The 20,276-nt window shown below is 52.2% G+C and overlaps 1 protein-coding gene across 4 annotated transcripts in view; it reads right to left on the bottom strand.

Annotated features, from left to right (window-relative positions):
* SLC44A3 (solute carrier family 44 member 3) overlaps nt 1-20,276 on the bottom strand; it is a 78,645-nt gene that overhangs the window by 37,133 nt on the left and 21,236 nt on the right. For all 4 annotated transcript variants that reach the window (XM_062191779.1, XM_062191783.1, XM_062191780.1 and 1 more), the window contains exons 8-10: nt 19,359-19,483; nt 15,988-16,174; nt 3,366-3,531 (exon numbers count right to left, since the gene is read on the bottom strand). In XM_062191779.1, the coding sequence (XP_062047763.1) occupies nt 3,366-3,531; nt 15,988-16,174; nt 19,359-19,483 (478 nt within the window). The remainder of the gene's footprint in view (nt 1-3,365; nt 3,532-15,987; nt 16,175-19,358; nt 19,484-20,276) is intronic.

The raw sequence follows: 20,276 nt of genomic DNA, 5'->3' as shown, positions 1-20,276 counted from the left end.
TGGGGATTCCCTTCTCATCTTCCCTGGTTGGAACCCACTTTCTGAAACCCAGCTGTTCCTCCCTGGCTTGCTCATGAGTTTCAGTGGGACAACATTCTTCTTAGAGAGGATGCAGAGCGTGAAGTCTTTTGGGACTTTGTGTGTGTGAGCATGACTTTATTCTCATTTCTCCTTGACTGATATTACAAACAGTTATAGAATTCCAGGTTGGAGACAGTCTTTCAGCAGAACTGTGCCAACCTTGCTCTACTGTCTTCTTCTTCTTTTTAAAAAAAGATTTCATTTATTTGAAAGTCAGAGATACACAGAGAGAGGAGAGGTGGTGGTGGGGGTCTTCTATCTGTTGGTTCACTCCCCAGATGGACATTAACAGCCAGAGCTATGCCAATCTGAAGCCAGGAGCCAGGAGCTTCTTACAGGTCTCCCAGACGGGTGCAGGGGCCCAAGGACCTGGGCCATCTTCTACTGCTTTCCCAGGCCATAGCAGAGAGCTGGATTGGAAGAGGAGCAGCTGGAACTAGAACCAGCGCCCATATGGGATGCCAGCACTTCAGGCCAGGGTGTTAACCTGCTACACCATAGCGCCAGCCCCTCTACTGTATTCTTGCTTCAGATGGACTGCTGTTCAAGGTCAGATCCCATTCTGGTTCTTGATCCTTTACATGGAATCTTGTTTTTGTCTCCCTCTCCCCCAAGAAGCTTCTGGAATCTTCTCTTTATTCCTGTCCTACAGCCTTGGGGAACATTCTTTGATAATTTCCTTTCTTTAAGAACAACAACAGCAAAACTTTCCTGCTATTTCTGGAACTTATGCTGGTCAGATGTTGGATTTCCTAAATTTATCCTCTAACTTTTTATCCTTTCTCTTCTATTATTATTTATTTATTTACTAAAGATTTATTTATTTTATTTGAAAGGCAGAGTCACAGAGAGGCAGAGGCAGAGGGAGAGGGAGAGGGAGGAGGGAGAGGGAGAGGAAGGAGGGAGGGAAGGAGGGAGAGGGAGAGGAAGGAGGGAGGGAGGGAGAGGGAGGGAGGGAGGAAAGAGGTCTTCTATCCGTTGGTTTCCTTCCCAGATGGCTACAATGGCTGGAGTTGACCCAATCTGAAGCCAGGAGCCAGGAGCTTTCTCCAGGTTTCCCATGCAGGTGCAGAAGCCCAAGGACTTGGGCCATCTTCTACTGCTTTCCCAGGCCATAGCATAGATCTGGATGGGTACTGGAGCAGCCGGGGACTTGAACCGGCACCCATATGGGATGCTGGTACTGCAGGTGGCGGCTTTACCCACTACACCACAGCATCAGCCCCTCTCTTCTATTTTTAAAAATATCTTTTTGTCCTATCTTCCAGAAAAGTTCAAATTTATATTTTAAAGTTCATTCAAGAGTAAATTTCAGTCCCATAGTCTTATTTTAATTATTGAGGTCTTTTTTGTTCTCACATGATTCATTTTTCATGAGGAGAGTCTTAGTTTAGATGTAATATTTCTTACATGTAATTTTTCTTTATTCTCTCCAGTATTGTAGAGAGTGTGTATGTGGGTTTGTTCTGTAGTCTGCATGCGTCTCTTCTCCCAATTTCTTCTGTTTGATTTACTCATTTTGATTTCTTCCTTTCACCAGCGCTCTTCCTTCCATGGTTACCAATCAATGGCTTCCAGTTCAAATTAACGAGTGGCTCAGAAGCTGTGTGTGAGGGGAGTGGCTCGTTGCTTGCTGAGCCTCGCTGCTTGGTTAGGAGTCAGTGAGTCCATTTCACTGGTCGGGGTCGGGGAGGTCTCTGCAGCGCACTACCTCCAGGTCTTCGCTTGGATCAGATGGTTTCTCTAGAGGGGAATCCTCTAGTCTCCTGCTACAGGTTATCACCTTGGCTGCCCGCAGTGTGGGACTGAGCTGTGCAATATGGCCTGCTGGTGGTGGGGTCCTCGGGATTCAGCATTTAAATTTTCCCTCACTGCCCCTGCTCTCGGCACACTGCCTGGCCCTGCCCCAGCCGTGTCACGCACCTTGCGTCCAGACCCCCTTCGAGAGGGCAGAGTTCCATCTTCTGTAGCCACGGAGGAGGGGCGAACGCTCAGTTCATCTTTGGAAGTACATTTTATACTTGAACTTGTGGGCCTTCTTGGCATTCAGTGTCTCAGTTCACCCTGCCCCTTACTTGCGCCTCTGCACACAGCCAACTCACAGACGGGTCTCCCAGCCTTCGGCAGAGCAGCAGCCCGGAGTCAGACACCCTCCCTCCTGCCTTCGTGCGCCCCCCCCCCCCCCGCCCCGTTTGTGAATTTTTCTTTGGGGGTGGGGGGGTGGGGTGGAGAGTGGGTTACCGACAGCAGAAGGGATTAGGAGAAAAATGCGTAGGATTCACTGGAACTCCAAATCAAAAGTCCTCATTGAAAATGCTTCGGTTTTGGGATTCTGAGAAAATAACCACACTGTGCTGTCAGATGCTGCCTGCCGGCCAATTCGATGAGTGTAATCTTTCCTCCCCTGCTCAGGAACAAGCAACGCCCTCCTCCCACCTCCAGCTGCCCAGAGGTCTCAATGCCAAGGGCGAGTTGCTTTCAGGATCCTCCAGGGTCTCTAATGACTTGGCTTCCACACAACAGCACGATATGAAGACCCTGCCATGTTCTTTATGGGCAAGAGGTAGCTGCTCCACAGCATGAACCACCCCGGGCAGAAAATTCATGTTTATCTACTCATTGGGACCGACAGGCCAATCAGCTCTAGGGGGAGTCAACTTCCTGTTCCAAGGCCAACCCTGTCATTGTCCTGGTCCTGCCCCTCTGCCGTCTCCACAATGCCTGTGAAGAGTCCCACACAAAAGAGGCCAAGGGTTCGTGTGTGTGTGTGTGTGTGTGTGTATACACACGTGTGCTCACCTTCACGAGGGAATAGAGTATAAACGCAGAAGTAATTAATTCTCTACTACTTAGCTATAGGGACACAAATTATATTTTATTATAACACAGAATTTTCTTTAGGATTTAAAATTATTTTCCAAACAAATGTTCTCCTGATTTTACACTGGACAAAACAAGGGTCACAGAACTTGTTGAAGTATATTCTATATTTAACTCTGAAGTCTGAAGAGAATGGATATTTCTCGAAAAATTCGGCCTTTTCTTTCAGGTATCTTTTAATTCTAATCAACGTGATTACTTCCTCCTCCACCTTCTTTCTCAATTTTCTGAAAGCAAGAGAGCTCGGAAATGGGACAGACTGGAGGGGTAGCATTTCTTCTCACCACCAGATGAGTACCCAGCCCAATTTTTAGCTTAGTCTTTTACTCGTTTAAAGGATTAAGTCAACACACCCACCTAGAGCTACCACACAAGACAACCCAACAGTAGAAAGGCTGACCTACCTGTTGAAGTAAGAAGTGACCACTGCTCCCGCTACCGTCATCTGCTGGCACGCAAGAATGAATTCACTAGTCCAGAGGAGGCCGACTAAGTGGTACCACCACATATAGCGAATGCCCGAAAGAGGCTCATAGTCCACTCGGCCGCCTGCGGCCACCTGGGCAGTTCCTGCAGTTTCAAACACAAGCAGGCTTCCATCAGTGCTTTCCCAAGCATGGAAGATGCTTCAACAGGCCACGTTTCTCCACGCTTGGCCTTTACCATTACATGAAACCACATGTGAAAAGGCTGAAGCACCCAGCATACTTTATGATCTCCAAAGCAAAAACCCAAAACCGAGAACACACATTTAAAACGTATCTACAGCAATCGATCCAGTGACTGACTGACTGGTAATCAATTTGCAAGACCTCTGACAGATGATCCAGTCCTCACCCCACTTTGTAGATGTGAAGACTGAGGTTTGGAAGCATCAGGGAACTCTCGTAGTTGCACTGCTCCTGACCGCAGAAGGGTGCAGCTGACTCTAACCCCGTGTTCACCCCCACCCCCGCATCATTTCGTAATGCCGAACTTACTGTGTTGATGAAACCACACACAGCCATTAGGGCTGTGTTAGGGAACCCACTTTGCCAAAAGTTTAGACTTCATGAAAAAGACAAGGAAGCTCATTTTCTCAAAGGGATTCAGTTTTCATTTCAAAAGCAAACTCTTCCAGTATGTTTAAAACATCCACCTTTCTAGTTTCAAATCTCACTTAACCCCTTCCTGGGACAGGTACTTGGCTTTTTGGAGCTGGAGTATCATTATTTAGAGGGCCAACTTCCTGGTAGTAGTTTGAGACTGGAATGAGATTACTGGAAAAGTGCTTGATAAAAGGGCCTGGTGCATAAACACATCACCCCGCAAGTGATAATGATGACGAATAAACTTCTGGAGCACAGTTCTACGTTCAACTGTGGCAAGAAAAGTAGCTCGAACAGTGTTGAGCCATCTGCATGGCCTTATCCTTCTTTGTTTTCCCTCATTTTAAGCAGCAGCTCTGCAGATACTGGTTAATCAAGCTGCATTTGATTTCTGGATGTCCTCCCACTATGAATGTGATTGTTTTTAAAGGTTTTATTTATTTTCACTTTAAGCAGAGAGACGGAGAAGGATCTCCCATCTGCTGGGTCACTCTCTAAATGCCTGCACCAGTCAGGGCTGGGCAGGCTGAAGTCAGGGGATTGGAATTCAACCTGGGGTCTCCCATGTGAGTGGCAGTGACCCAAAGGATCACCTGCTGCCTCCCAGGGTGCACATTAGCAGGAAGCTGGAATTGGAAGTGGAGGTAGGACCTGAACCCACATACTCCAATATAGGATGTGAGAGTCCCAAATACTGTCTTGCCCACCGCATCAAATGCCTTCCCCTCCAGGCCCCAACATGCCCACATGTGCATTTTAAATAAACTACTGCAAGGAAGACGATGGGCACTTTGGAGTTAGTGACACCTACAGCCTGAATAACAGTTAGGAGTGGGTTCCTGTTTCCTGTTGTAGCTATAAATTGTCTTTGGGTTCATAATTCATGAGCCTCTAGATGTGCACAATAGGGTCTGTGCACAAAGGAAAGGGGTGGGGGAGGCTACTTATGCTATGAGCAGCTGATCCCACCGACAGAGGCCGGTCTTCATTCCTTAGGCACCCTGCCCCGCTGAACAAGAGTCACATTGTAGGGAACAGTGGAACACCTTGACTTATAGAGAAGCTAGCAATTTGTTGGACACGGGGCTCACGTGGGCTTGCAGGCCATCTCTGCTTCCGGTAAGGCAGGGGTGAATGCTGTGGTTTCCCAGAATGGACCTGCTGCATTCCCAAAGCAGCCAGGTGGCCCCCGGCAACCAGAATGCAAGTTAGAGGTGGCGCAGGTCAGCGGGCTTTGCAAAGCCGGTGCTGGAATGCAGAAGTGCTCTGGGCTGAGGAACACACTGCTCCCCCTCCAGAGCCCATTGTGGCTTTGCAAGAACAGGTTCACGGCGTCACACGGGTTTTGAGGGTGGAGAACATTTCCACAGGGCAGAAGGACTATTTTCTTCAGAAAGTCCGAAGGTAAGGACAACAGCCCTGGATATTAAGAAGGGACCATCTCTCATGCTGATGCCCTGTGCTGCCCACAACATGGAGTCACACCCGTCCCAGAGCAGCTGAAGTGCTAAGTCATGATCCACATAGGCAGGGCCGGCGCTGTGGCACAGAGGGTTAAAGCCCTGGCCTGAAGCGCTGGCATCCCATATGGGTGCCGATTTGAGTCCCAGCTGCGCCACTTCCCATCCAGCTCTCTGCTACAGCCTGGGAAAGCAGTAGAAGATGGCCCAAGTCCTTGGGCCCCTGCACCCATGTGGGAGACCCGGAAGACGCTCCTGGCTCCTGGCTTCGGATCGGCACAGCTCCAGCCATTGTGGCCAATTGGGGGGTGAACCAGCAGATGGAAGACCTCTCTCTCTGCCTCTCCTCTTTCTGTGTAACTCTTACTTTCAAATAAATAAATCTTTAAAAGAAAAAAAAAGATCTAACTAGGCCTTAAAATCTTTGCCACCCCTTCTCCCCAAAGAACAAAACTTGTTATTTTTGATTGATCAGAGTTTCTTTCAAATGTCTTTGTCAAAGCCATCTCTGGGGCAGTGTTCGGAACAGCAGTTATGATGCCTTTTGGGATGCCCACGTCCCATACTGGAGTGCCTGAGTTTGGGTCCTGGCTCCCCTCCCAATTGCAGTCCTATTAATGAGTAGGCTAGGAGGCAGTAGGTGATGGCCCAAGTAAATCAGGCCCCAACCACCACATGGGAGACCCAGATTGAGTTCCAGGCTCCTGGCTTTGGCCTGGCCCCACTATGGCTGTTGTGGGCTCTTGAGGAAATGAGACAGTGGACGAGGGACCTCTGTGTGTTTCTTTCAAATGAATAAAATGAAATTTTAAAAAGTTTTCTATCTGTTCAGGTCAGTTATGAGAATTCTGTTGAGGGCAGCATCTCTCAACCCAGCGCACCCACTGACATTTTAGCCCAGAGGCTTCTTTAATGGCAGTGGGCCTGTCCCGTGCAGGGCCGGTGTTGACCGGCCACCCCTCTATCCTCTGGATGCCAGAAGCTTCCCTCCCCTCCCCACTTATGAGGGCCCCTACATGTCTCCTGTACTGCCAGATACCACCCCCAGGGCAAAGTCGCCATTTGAAAGCCACTGCTTTACCCAATCAGTCACAAAGAATCAGACACTCCGACTTGAGGGGGGAAGCCTGGAAACAGAAATAGGATACAACCTGGAGCCTGCGGGTTGCAGAGCAGTGCGTGGGTGGGGCAGACCCGCTTGGGTGCACGACTGCCCTCTCCTGGACGGCTGTGTCAGTGCAGGCAAGATCCACCAGTTGATTTGCTATCATGGACGGTGCTGCAGCTACCACTCAGGGCGGTTAAGGGGTGTTAATGAGAACCGGACTATGGATAGAGCCCAAGGTATGATGGCTTTCAGGAATGGTGGTCAAAGGGTCTTTTAACTTGCTTCCAGGCTCAGTTCTGACATGCTTGACAAGCAATCTGGGCCACAGTTCCCCCATGGAAAATTTAAGGTGGGTAGAATGACCCTGGGCAGTGGCTGCAGGCCTGGCCTAGAGGGTCACATAACTGAGATGCACATCTCTGCACTGTCCCCTAATGACTGGCCAACCTCGGGCAAATTACAGGGCCTTTTATTGTATTTTTAAAAAGATCTTGTGCTTCCTTCCCATCTGCTGATTTACTCCCAGCGTAAGTATTATCTTCCTGATGCCAAGGCCACTGTTCCCCTCCAGTCTACCCTTTGTCACCTGCTTGAAGACATCTCGAGGGCAGTGCTCCCCCTGTGCATTGAAATGTTCCCCTCTCCCAAGTCCTGCTGACTGACTCCCATCCTGAAGACACCTGGACTCCAGCTTCCCCCCATCTCTCCGCATCTGCTCTTCCCAATGCTCCCCTCCCACTTCCTCTTCACCTGCTCCCACCATGAATCCCTCCCTCTCCTTCCAAACGATGCTGGTGCATCTGCATTCTTCTGAGTTCAGCGGCCAGCCCTGGATCGTGCTGACCTGGCAGCACCCGCCACACTGGACCGCCTGCATGCCTCCAGACACTTTCCCTGAATTCCAGGACACCTCGCTCTTTCTCCTCCTACTCGGGCCACTCCCTTTCAGTCTCCTTTGCTAGTTCCTCCTCACCTCCAGGGCAATTTAGCACTCGGGTGCCTCAAAGCCGAGTCCTCTGAGCTCTCCCCTTCACTATCTGCACTCTTTCTAATCTCATGGATTTGAATACTGTGTACCTGCTCTAAAATTCCCAAATATAAATCTGCAGTTGGGATCCCTGCCCCCAACTTCAGACTGACATAGTTCACTGCCCACTGGACATCTCTATCCAGCTGTCTACAAGATATCTCAATGAACACAATCAAAGATTAAGTTCTGATCTGCTCCCAAAACTCTTGCCCCACCTCGGTCTGCTGTCATCTCATCTCCCAGGTGCTCAGGATAACTGACCTCAGAGTCGTCACTTCCTCCTCTTTCTTGCACGTCCCTCACCTAAAATGTCAGGAAAGCCCAAGGCCCCAGCTTCACAGCCAGTCAGGCCCCTTCCAGCGCCACCTCCTCCTCCCAGACCATCCCTACCACACCGTCAGGTCATGTTTCTATCCTACTTAAATCCTGGCAAGACTTCCCGCAAGCGATGGGATGCCAGAGTTCCTATACAGGCCAACGAGGCCTCAGGAACTTGACCCTGTGCCCTCCCACAACCACTCCAGTCGACTCACTGGGCTTCCTTGCTGGTCCCTACACCTGGGACATTTCCCCTTGCCACCGCCAGCCTCAGGGCCCCTCCAACCTTTGCTCAGCTACCACCTTATCATTGTGGCCCCCAGAACCCAACTTTTTTTTAAAAATTATTTATTTGAAAGGCAGAGTCACACAGAGAGTCAGGGAGACAAAAAGATTTTCCATTTGCTAGTTCACTCTCCAAATGGCCACATCGCCAGGGCGGGTCCAGGCTAAAGCCAGGAGCTAGGAGCTTCTTCTGGGTCTCCCACATGGATGCAGGGGCCCAAGCATTTTGGCCATTTTCCACTGCCTTCCCAGGTGCATTAGCAGAGAGCTGGATTGGAAGTGGAGCAGCCGAGACTAGAATTGGTGCCCATATGGGATGCTGGCGTCACAGGCAGCAGTTTAACCCTCCACACCACAGCACCAGCCACATCACCCAACTAAAAACTATACTCCCATCCCCCATGCCTTTCCCAGTCCTCTTCTTTTTCTTCACTTATCAACTTTCAAAGAACCATAAAATTCCCTATCCTATTTAATGTCCATGTCTGCCAATCTTCCTACGTGGACAGAAAGCTTTGTGTCTTGCATCTAATGGGGTCTGGCACACAGTAAATGTCCAATAAATACTACCTGAACGAATGGGTGCTTGGGTGCATCTTCCTCAAGAAATATATCCTATCAGGGATTTGGAGACAACCTAGGAGAGCTCTCCCTAGACAGCACCCAGGTCACCTGGAGGGGATTCACCACACACCAGCTGGAGCTCTGCGTATTGTCGGCCAGCCTTAGAGCACGGCAAAGGCTATGGAGATGTAACACTGACCATCAAAGGCCAGCCAGCTGGTTGGGATAATTTCCCAAAGGAAGCAGGCCCAACTTGAAAGGGCTCTGCTTTCTAGCACATTCTGTGTACTCCCTTGGGCCTCTTCCAGCAAACGGGTCCAAGGATCCTGTGCCTCCCGTCCCCCAAGGCTGTGACCACATTGTGTGTGTCTCCCACTGGCTTCAGCTCCTGCTCTGGCAGAATGAGGATTAGGGACAAAGAGGAAAGTCTTGCTGACGGAGAACTCACAGCTTGCACACCTCACGATGTGGATGTCAACTCCCTCACCGAGCCTGCACGCACTGCTCCCGTCAGGTGTGACACACTGAGCTAGCAGGCTCAGGAAGGAAAAGACGTGGCGCCCGCCTGCAGGGCCTCTTACTCTTGTGGGATGAGGACACTGCTTGCGTTATTGTTCTTCACAGCACTTGTCATCAGGGACATGTATTTACTCGTCCCCTCTGTCATCACTCACTAGAATGTAAGCAGCCTGCAGCACAGGGCCTTGGTTGTACTCACTGCTGTATCTCATGTACCCAGGGCGCCTGGCAGCCTACAGTGCAATTACAGGGCTCAACACAAAGCGGGCATGGCAGAATGAAGTACATAAAAAAATTACAAGGAAAAATACGTAAGTACAAAGGCCAGCACTGTGGTGTAGCAGGCTAAACCTCCGTCTGTGGTGCCGGCATCCCATATGGGTGCTGGTTCGTGTCCCACTGCTCCTCTCTTGATCTAGCTCTCTGCTATGGCCTGGGAGAGCAGTAGAAGATGGCCCAAGTGCTTGGGTCCCTGCACCCGTGTGGAAGACCTGGAAGAAGCTCCTGGCTCCTGGCTTCAGATCAGAGCAGCTCCAGCCATTGTGGCCATTTAGGGAGTGAACAAGTAGATGGAAGACCTTTCTTTATGCCTCTCAAATAAATAAAGTCTTTTTAAAAACCTAAGTATGCCTCAGAAATGTATAGAACGTTTTGTAACAAATACCATATTCAAGGGGCAGGCATTTGACCTAGCAATTGAACTGCTGGTTAGGATGCCCATGTCCCATAGTGGAATGCCTGGGTTTGATGCCTGACTCCCACTCCGGATTCCAAGTTCCTGCTGATGTGTACCTGGGGAGGCAGCAGTGATGGCTCATGTCGTTGGGTCCCTGCTAACCACATGGTAGACCTGGATCGAGCAGCTGGCACCTGTAGAGTAGGCCAGTGGATGGGAGTCCTGTTTCTCTCTGCCTCTCAAATATTTATTATAGATATTACATTTATAATAATTATTATTAGTTATTTTCTTGAGACAAGTCTTGAAGAATGAACAACTTCTGAGGCAGTTTGGGGCAGAGACCTGGGTGAGCGCTGGGAAGGTGGTTCTGGATGGAGACCACAGCAGGAGCAACAGCACAGAGACATGTGTGGACACTGCCTACCTTGGCACCTGCCACATGGACCCTAAACCTCCTAAAAAGCTGGAGCTGCTCCAAATCTCTCCTGTACAGTCTCCTGTCACTCTCCTCCTGGGACAGGGCTGGGCCACTGGCAGGTTTTGTGAAATAAATTCAATTATCTTTTATTTCTATAACTTAAAAAACCACAAAAATGGACAATGCTTTTTTTTTTTTTTTTGACAGGCAGAATTAGACAGTGAGAGAGAGAGAGACAGAGAGAAAAGTCTTCCTTTTCCATTGGTTCACCCCCCAAATGGCTGCCACAGCCAGCGTTCTGTGGCCGGTGTGCTGTGCTGATCCAAAGCCAGGAGCCAGGTGCTTCCTCCAGGTCTCCCATGCAGGTGCAGGGCCCAAGCACTTGGGCCATCCTCCACTGCCTTCCCAGGCCACAGCAGAGAGCTGGCCTGGAAGAGGGGCAACCGGGACAGAATCTGGCGCCCCAACCGGGACTAGAACCCGGTGTGCCAGTGCCGCAGGCGGAGGATTAGCCTAGTGAGCCGCGGTGCCAGCCCAACAATGCCCTTTTAAATCCTCTTCTCAACTATGTCATGCAGAGAGCCGAGACTCAAGCACAAGCTGCAGCCGGTACCAAGCATCCTTAGTCAGCACTAGTTCATCTGTGTGAGAGTCCTCACATCATTTCCCTGCAAAAGTAGCAGAAGGAGGATTAACATCCATGTGGCCAGAGCCAGCCTGGACTCCAGGTCTTTTGGTGGGAAGCCCTCTGACCCTACTCTGCTCAACAAGCCCAGGCCTTTGCCTATCCCATGGTCACCGTGCCTGCTCCACACATCCTTGCAACCACCTCTTCTAACTGCAGCATGGAGCTAAGGGGAAATTTCTCCTTCTCTGTTACATGGGTGTCTTCCACTGCACCATCTGCAGGGCTTCCAGAGCACCTTAAGGACAACTTGGGGTGAGCAGATTGTCAGGCTCTTTCCAACCCACAGCGGCACCTGCTGGATACCCAGGGTAACTGCAGTTCTCATTTTCCCCATTGGACTTTCAGAGTCACTGTCACACTGTTGGTGGCAGACGCCTCCCAGTGGACTAGACAAGATCACAACTGGGGCCCTTGCTCTGCTGTGTTGAAACAAGCCCCAAACAAACCAGAATGCATCAGTGAGTTGACAGACACAAGAGAAATACTCACCTGGCCAAGCACGAGCAACCTATGTCCACTCCTAGCTTTTGCTGTATTTTTTTTGTTTACACAAAATATGAGCATGAACTCATTCAACCATCTGACACATAAGAAACTCACAACCACTCACCTACTTTGGAAAGCCTCCCACAAAAGCCCTAGACTGAAGAGAGAGCTTGTCCTCACTGTAGCTGCCTAGGGGACGTGAAGAGAGACAATCGGGCTCTGTGCATGGTGCATTCAGGAGATGAGACAGCAGCTCACGGCCTCTCGCAAGTACAGCTGGGGCAGCTCCTGAAGATCAAAGCGGGATGCGGCTGCTGACCTGCCCGTGGGCTGCTCTGGCACCAGGTGGACAGGCTTTGGGAAACAAAGGGCGTTCTGTGCACCTGGGTCAACCGACAGGTGAGTGGAAGGAGAGTCAGGCGGCCTGAGAGGCCAGGCTGATCCAGTTTCTCTGATGCCCAAGGCCAGCGGGGAGGGGTAGGGAGGGGGTGGCTCTGTTCCACGTAGATGTTGACATCCGGTGGTGGGCCCTGGTTCCCTTTGTGGCCTCCTCTGCCTCTCACCCTTGCCATCTTGCTCCTTCCGCTGATGGAGAATGGCCCGCTCTGCACAAGATCCCACAAGGCAGCTGCATAACAGCATGTTTCCTTCTGGCCCCAAGTACAGGCTCCTGGGTTCCCTGTCCCTCCTGCTCTCAATCTTGGCAGCTGGGCGGCCTCACTGCTCTGTAGGCCGTGGGCTCAACTTGGGCCCCAGCAAGGGGAACCTATGGGCACCAGGTTCACCCTCTCTGACCTCACCTCCAGCTCTCTTTCTGCTGAATCCCCTTTTGCTGCTTCCCAGCATGCTATTGTTGCCAAGGGGCTTGTCGTATAAGGGCCGGTGTGTCGGAAGCTTGGTCCCCAGTGTGGCGAGGTTGGGGGGCAGTGGACCCCTTAGGAAGTGGAGTCCAGTTGGAGGTGACTGGGGATTGGGATGCTGCATTCTAGGGGGATGCACATAGTTCTCATGGGACCCTGTTAGTTCTGGAAGGTGGGCTGTTTTAGATCAGCTGACCCCTCCCCACTCTCTCTGGCTTCCTGTCTCCCCAGGTGACACCTCGCACGTGCACTCCCACCCTGACGCCAGCTGCCACGAGGTCCTTGCCGGAGCCAGCAAGGACTGCTGTGGACTTTCTGCCCCCAAAGCTGTGAGCTAAATAAACCTGTCTTCATTATAAACTACCCGGCCTAGGGTGCTGCTATAGCAATGCACAACAGACCACTAGAGAGCTTATCCTCTGAACAGCCGCCGTGATGGTGACGGTAGGCCAGGGCCTGGTTCTTCTGCTCCAGTGGCTTCCCATATTTTTCCTATCATCATGTTCATCAGGCCTGATTGCGATCAAGTGCAGTGGTCAGTTTGTCCCACTCAAATTGAAGTGAGCAGAGACAGCTGGGTCTTGTTCCCCACCTTTGTCTAGAGCCTCGCCTAGCACCTCATCCCCACAGTGCTCACCAAATACCTGTGAATTAAAGGAAGGACAAACACGCCCTGCTCCAAAACCTAATGGGCTCTGGCCACAGGCACAGCCTACTTTATCCAGACTCAGCAGCTACTAGCGGCCAGCGAGTTGGGCCACCCATGCTGTAAAGAGCAGGTCCTTCACTGGCCCTCTCTCCTGTTTCCCAAGACATCACCCAACCCTGGGGAATTCTCTAGGGGCTATGGCTCTGGTACCTCACAGCCACCGCCCAGGGTCCTGGCCCTGGACACCTCCTGCCGTACCTCACGGCCAGCTGGCTCTGGCTGTCAGCCTGTGGGCCTGCCGTGCTGCCCTGCAGCTGCAGGCCCCGGGCACCACGCCACAGCCAATGCCTGCACGGAGAAGGTGGTTGCTGTAGCCCTCAACAGTGCTTCATCTTGAACAGATAAACCCGAGGAGACCTGGTTTCTACTTCCTAGCTCTGCCTCCCAGACACAGGGCAGGTGTATGGCAGTGAGAAGAGCTTGGCTCGATTCTAGAGCTGTGGAGCCAGGGAGCCACCGCACTCTTGGCTGTAGCTGTGTGACCCGCACCAAAACGACTTGCCGGTAACTCGAGTGCAACCTCACACAAACCACAAGGGGGCTGTGTTGCTAAAAGGGGAGACCACGATAAGCACTTAGTACACAGCTGGAATCTGGGAAGACCTCATCAAGTGCTTGCTCCCTTCATGCACCAAGGCCACTGTCCTTTCTGACTGGGACTGAGCACAAGGCAAGCGAGCAAGCCACAGGAACTGTCCAGTGCGGCTCTGGGGGAGACCTCTGTCCCCCTCTTCTCTCGTGGGCCATTCTTAATTGTGCAGGGCTGCCCCAGATGAATCACGTTTCCTGGCTTCCCGTGCAGATAGGATGTGGCCAGTGGGGTTAGCTGGGAGTGTGCCTGTGACCTCTGGGAAGGGCACGCTTGTCTTTCTTCCTGCCACCTTCCTAACAGAGACACAGTGGGGGGGGGGGGGGGGGCTAAGCCTTTGCCTGCAGTGCTGGCATCCAGTATGGGAACTGGTGCGTGTCCTGGCTGCCCCTCTTCCGATCCAGCTCTCTGCTATGGGCCGGGAAAGCAGTGGAAGAGGGCCCAATTGCTTGGGAGACCAGGAAGAAGCTCCTGGCTTCCAATTACACCAGCTCTGGCCATTGCAACCATTTGGAGAGTGAACCAGCAGATGAAAAACCTCTCTCTTTGTCTCTCCCTCTCTCTGTCTCTAACTCTCTCAAATAAACAAAATCTTTAAAAAAAAAAAAAAAAGAGAGAGATGGTGGTTGGAGCAGAAGTGCCTGTTTTAACTATAAGGTTGAAGCAAGGGGTGGAGGTTATGGAACAAGAAAGAAGGTACATGCCTCCTTGGCTATGTGGGCATGGCTCTCCTCCTCGTGGACTTCATCTACTTGAGCAGGAAATTAGCTCCTCCCTTGTTTAAGTCCCTGCTCTTTTGAGTTTTCTTTCACTCTCAGAAAAACGTCATTCGGACTAATTACAGGATGTATCTGTTTGGTCAAGCTTCCTTCCTTGATAATAAGCAGAAGTTCGCTGCAAGTCTTCCGGAAGCTTCCAGACTCCCCTGCAAAAGAGACTGCCTCTAGGGCATCTCTGCCGTTTGGAAGGAGGGCTTCCAATGGCAGCCTGCTGGCCATCTTGACGCTGGGGCCTCAGTTATTCCAGGGGAGAGGAGGGGGAACCAGGCTAAGAATCACCTTCACAGCAGTTGTGAATAAGGGACAAGACAAACTTGATTAAACATCAAGGAGCCCCATTATTAACCATGCAGATTTGACACCTGCTGTGTCTGCCTGGCCAAAGTCAGAGTGCAACCTGCTCTTTTGCACTCACATCAGAGTGTGAATCTGGGCCTGGACAAGTCATGGAGAGGAGCTGAGATCCAGGACAGTGCCGTCAAAGGGAAGCGCACATTCCAGCTGCCTGTCTTCACGCTATTTGCTATTCCCAGTCCACGTGTCCCCACACTGTTTTTCACCAGTCTGCACTAAGACAAGGAGCTCATGCCAGAAGGCAGAGCAACTGCACCGCTAAGCCTATCGCTTTGTTCAGCTGCATCTTTGTTCCCCACAGCAGGACTTTCTCAGTGAAGGAAGCAATGGGGTGACGGATGTTTCGGCATCGAGCTCCATACCCGGTTCCAGACAGCACCTTGAAAAGCACTGCTGTAACATGTAGTTGCCTTGTTCCTGGACATAGACATCTGCCTGTATTTCTATCTCTATATAACTGGTTCACCCCAAACCACATGAATCCGAATCTCAGAAGAGGCTAGGACCCAGGGATGCCTATCGTAACAAGGCACCACAGGTGACTCCAAGGCATTCCTTCGGTGGGGAACCACAGTTTGGATATAACAAGATGATGCAGGATATGGTATTTTTCTTGCTTTTCAGGACCAAAGCAATGTGAACTTCCACTTTGCGCTTGATTTCAGCTTGAGCTGACTCTGCTGGGCACAACAAACTTTAAGCCTGAGATTTTTTGGCTTCCTCTTTATCAACTACTGACTTGAGAGGGGCTGGTAAATTACCTTGGAGAAAATTTAAGCCTGGAGATGTTTGATAATATTCTTTCTCTTGGCCTTTGTTCATATGAGGATTATGGTCGTCCGTAAAGCTTTCAGTGCTTACTGAATTTATTCTCTCATGAAACACAAGCCCAACTTCTTTATTTTAAGCCCACACAAAAGAGGGAAAGGCGCTTCCCGCTGTCCCCCGACCAAGCCATAGCACCATCACTGCTGTCATCAGACACCTCTGGTGGAGTGGAGCCGTGGTGCCCCCAGAAACAGGCCCACGGCTCCATAACAGTGCCGGCTTCTGTAAACAACTCCAGGGTAATGAACCCACCCAGGCTCTTACCTGCAGTTCCCAGGCTCAGTAGCACGGCCACCCAGAGGACCCAGAAGAAAAGGAGGATGGCAAATGTCCACAGCGGCTGGCATAGCAGGAATGGAAAGCTGCGGATGGCTTTATTTGTGACTTGGAAAAGCTCCACCGTCAACTTGATTCTCTTCCTGAACACAAAAATCAGGGCGAGCAGGATTACCTGGTGAGAAAGGGTTAGTTAAATTGTTTCAAAATAACGGAGCACCAGGTAGAGACAAAAACAAACCCTACTGCTTTACATCCCTGTACACAGCTCTGCTAAGATACTCACTCCTTTTGTTATCACTGAACAGGGAAATTCTCAAACCTCTACTTGAGCGTCTACTGTGTTGCTGGGCCCTGGGCTCCAAGTTACAGTAAAAACAGTGAGCAAGATGCAGTCCTTCCCTAAAAGTCCTTGAGGTTTTGTTAGAGAGCAAGAGAAACATGAGAATGGGGTCCTTTAGGGTCAGGGAGCTGTGTTTTATTCCCTCTGCCCCAACCCAAGATACTGAAAGAGGGAAAAGACAGTGCTGGTGCCCCACAGCTGCCCTCCCTGCTATATAGCTATGGACAAATCTCTCCTGTTGGCCGAACAGGCCATCCTTCACCCCACAGCCCCCTCCAGCCACTGCCATCTCTTTCCTTCTCCTCAGAGCCCAGCTTCTTGGCTTGTGTACACTCACACCTACAGCCCCACACAGTCTTCAAGAGCCCGCAAACCCCCAGAACCCAGTGGTTCATCCTCCCATGGGTGCCGCAGCTCCTCGCATCCAGACCACAACAACCCCAACAACTTTGTACCCTGAGTCCCCCCAACTCAATCCTCACCCTGCCTCCATTCCTCAATCTCCCTTGGTAAAAGGTAGAGCCAAGATGTCAGCTCCCTGCTCAAAGTCCATCAGGGGTTCCCCGGCACCTCTGGATAAAGGCGAAACCCATGAAGATGGCAGTTCAGGGCCTTCCTGATGGACCCCTCCCAGCACTGCACCCGAGGCCTGCGCAGGCCACTCTCCAGCCTACTCTACTCTCAGCTGAGCAGAGGAAGGACAGTCAAGAACAGTGTGATAAAGCGCAGAAGTTTGTGCTGGGAGCAGCCCCTCCTGGCCCTGTGGCCCTGCTCCTGTGGCCAGGAGCGCCCCCTCCTCCTCCTAGCAAGACACTCAGCAGGGGTCTAGATGGTTGAGCAGAACGTCTGTCTCTGTTTTCACTGCCAACACAACCAACCAGGAAGGGGAACCTGGTTTGTTATTTACAAGTCTATCAAAGCAAAGGGATACCTTTAAGCAAATAAACCAGGCTTCCAGTGCCCAATGGAATGCTAACAAATGTGTTTTACCACTTGTGATATATATATGCTGTACATCTATCAACACATGCACAGATAGTCTATATGGATGACACAACTGACACTGATGCCCTCCTGACACTCATAAGAACTACGCAAGGATGTCCAGTAGAAGGGACCGTTAATCTCTACTCCATTGCTTCCCCCACCCTTGATAGCGATCAGTGTGACCTCCTGGGGCTGGGCTGGGCCGGCAGCAGGGCTGACTCACTGCCCAGAGGTCAACACTCTGATTCCTCTGGGCTCTGGGCTCTAGGCAGCTGAATTTCTACCGGTTCTCTGAGCTGATGCCCTGAGGTGAGTATTTAATGGGACTCACCCCAATTCACCCATGGTTGCTAGAGGCTGTGTTGAATCTACTTAGGTAGTGTTCACAGGTGGCCCTCACCTTCCAGAACAATGTTCTCAAGTTGGCTTGCGAGGCAGCTGCTGAGAAGTCAGGAGACATAAACACTGCCCAAGTAGAAATGGCAGTGGACAGGGGTCTCTCTGGGATCCAGGCTAGGTGAGGACACGGGAGGCAGGGAGCAGGACACAAGTGAGGTGAGCTGCAAGGGAGGTGACCCGCCCTCTCCCTCTCCCCCTTCTTCCTTTGCTCTGGGAAAGGGGAGTGAGGAAGGGGAGAAGGGTCGCTGATCTCTTCCTTCCCCTTGGAGATCAGTGCTGGACTGGGGTGACAGCACCTGGCTTTCTCTTCTGGCGGGCCATATGCCTGCCCTGTGCAGAGCTCTGTGGGGGCAGAGGCTGGGCTGGCTAGCCAGGATCCAAAACAGGGCAGGCAGGGCCTTCCTTGGGCATGGCCCGCCCTAGCTGCACAGCCAGCACAGCTTCCTCTGGGCTCAGTTCTCCAGCAGAGCCCGGATCACTGCCCTTCGGGTAGCATTAGGACCTCCCTCACCCCCTCCCCCCTACTCTGGGTGAACTTTGAGCTTCAGCTGTGGATACACCCTTTGGGGAAGGCCACACCCCTGTAGACAACCCTGAATCAGTATTGTCATTTGACAGGTGAGGAGCCCAAGGCATCTCTCCCTGCTCACCCAGTGGGTGGTGAAGCCTGGATCTGGTGGCCCACGATGCTCCAAGGCGTGAAGGTAAAAGGGAGCCCCAGAGAGGGTCCAGCAAGGAACCAGGGTCCCTCTCCAGCGTCACTTCCCAAAGCCCCAGGCCTGCGCTCTCTTTCCCAGCCTCAGCTGCAAGTCTGGCCCCAGACTGGGGGGGGGGGGTGCTTTACTTGCTCCCTAACACGACCTTGGTGAAGTGCACAAACCCCTGCGGTGGGGAGGAAGGGGAGCGTGAGAGGGTCTGCACCCCAAAGGGGGGGGGGCTTCAGCTGCCTTTGCTTCGAGACAACCCCTCACCCCTCACCCCCCGCTCCAGGGGCCACTCCTCTGTAGAGTGGTCCCCAGCCGGGGTGGCCAGCAGTTACCTGAAACCCATCCCTGACCTGGCGAGGGAGCTGGCTGGGTTTCGTTGCCAGCCACTTTCCCCCAATAACCAGTTCCTGCCGCCTCCATGTTCCCAGTCCGCCTGTTTCAACAAGTAGGTTCATAGCAGGTTCTCTGAAAATCACAATAACCCCACGAGCAGCAGGTGTGGAAACAATGGGCCCCTCGTGCTCCAGGTTGGTGGAAGCGGCTCACCCTCCAGGGCATGGGCGGCCATTGGTGGGAAGGGGCACCTGCCTCCCAAGCAGGAAACCAGAAGCTCCCAAGCCCGCCCTTCCAGCTCGGGGTCCACCCTGCCGCGCTGGGGGGACAGCAGTCACCAGCCCGGACCCCAGGCAGCCTCCGCGATGGCAGAAACGACCTGGGGAGCATTCTGGGAGAATTCGCTTCTGATTGGGAAGGTTTTGATTTACTCCTGAGTAGGTATCTCGAAGGCAAAGAAGGCCTGCGGAGCGGGCGCACATGCTGAGGGCAACGAAAACCAAATTCTAATCGATTCTGGTGAAGAGGCGGTGGTTTGGCTGTTGGCGTGCGCGCCGGCTGCTGGGCCCGCGCTGGCGCGGCGTCCTTACCGTGAGGACCGTGGACACAATGGCAAACCCCAGCACACACTTCATGTTTTCCCTCTCGGTGGCCAGCTCTATGCTGAGGCCGTTCGTGTAGTCGTAATAAAGCCACCACAGGACGCCGCAGACGACTGCAAAGCAAACAGCCCAGGAGCTCAGCACAGGCCCTGAGCCACCGGCTGGCGGGGACCGCCCTGGGAGCCCCGTCCAAACAGGGCCCAGGGGTCCCGAGCTGTACAGGAGTTGTCGGCTGCCCTCTGTGGAGGGGCTGGGCAGAGCCAGGGCAGCCCGGCCGGGGGCCTGCCACTTTGGGGACGGCTGTCTGTCTTTGGGAGGTGACCCCAGACCGCGGGTGCCCGGCCCAGCATTTGGGTCTCTGTGGGCAGGAGGGGAGCCACCTGGACAGCATGGTGAGAGGAACAATGGGGAAGTCTAGAGTCTAAGATTTTCAGATAAGCTTTGTGGCGGGAACCTGGATACTGGCTTCTACCTACACAGCCAGGTGGCTGTCCCCAGCCTCAGAGGCTCGTCCTGAGGACACTGCCCATAAACACCCTGCATTCAGGGCCAATACCCTTGCTACGCCATGGCCTCGTCACTGTGGGAAGGTCACAGCTGTCTTTACCTACGCAGATGGAGAAACATCCCTCACAGGATGCCCTGCCCGTCCTCCAACACGGGGCTCCAGGACTCCCTGCTGCCCGGGGCAGAGCTGCCTGATCCAGGCACTAAGCCACTGTGGCCATAACAGTAAAATGTTGGTAAACACCGGGCCTGGAGCCTCTTGCATGTCCCTGTCCCTCTGACCTCCTTTCCCAACAACTCTTGGTGAGACCCACAGTTGAATAACTGGAGGGAAATACGAGACCCAGCTGCAGGGCTCCAACTCACTCAGGCCTGTGGCTTTTCTTTCCATTGCAACTG

The sequence above is a fragment of the Lepus europaeus genome, chromosome 5 (assembly GCF_033115175.1).
Source record: "Lepus europaeus isolate LE1 chromosome 5, mLepTim1.pri, whole genome shotgun sequence".
Lineage (NCBI taxonomy): Eukaryota > Metazoa > Chordata > Mammalia > Lagomorpha > Leporidae > Lepus > Lepus europaeus.
The sequence above is the reverse complement of the archived record's forward strand: the minus strand, read 5'-3'. Positions and strand labels throughout refer to the sequence as shown.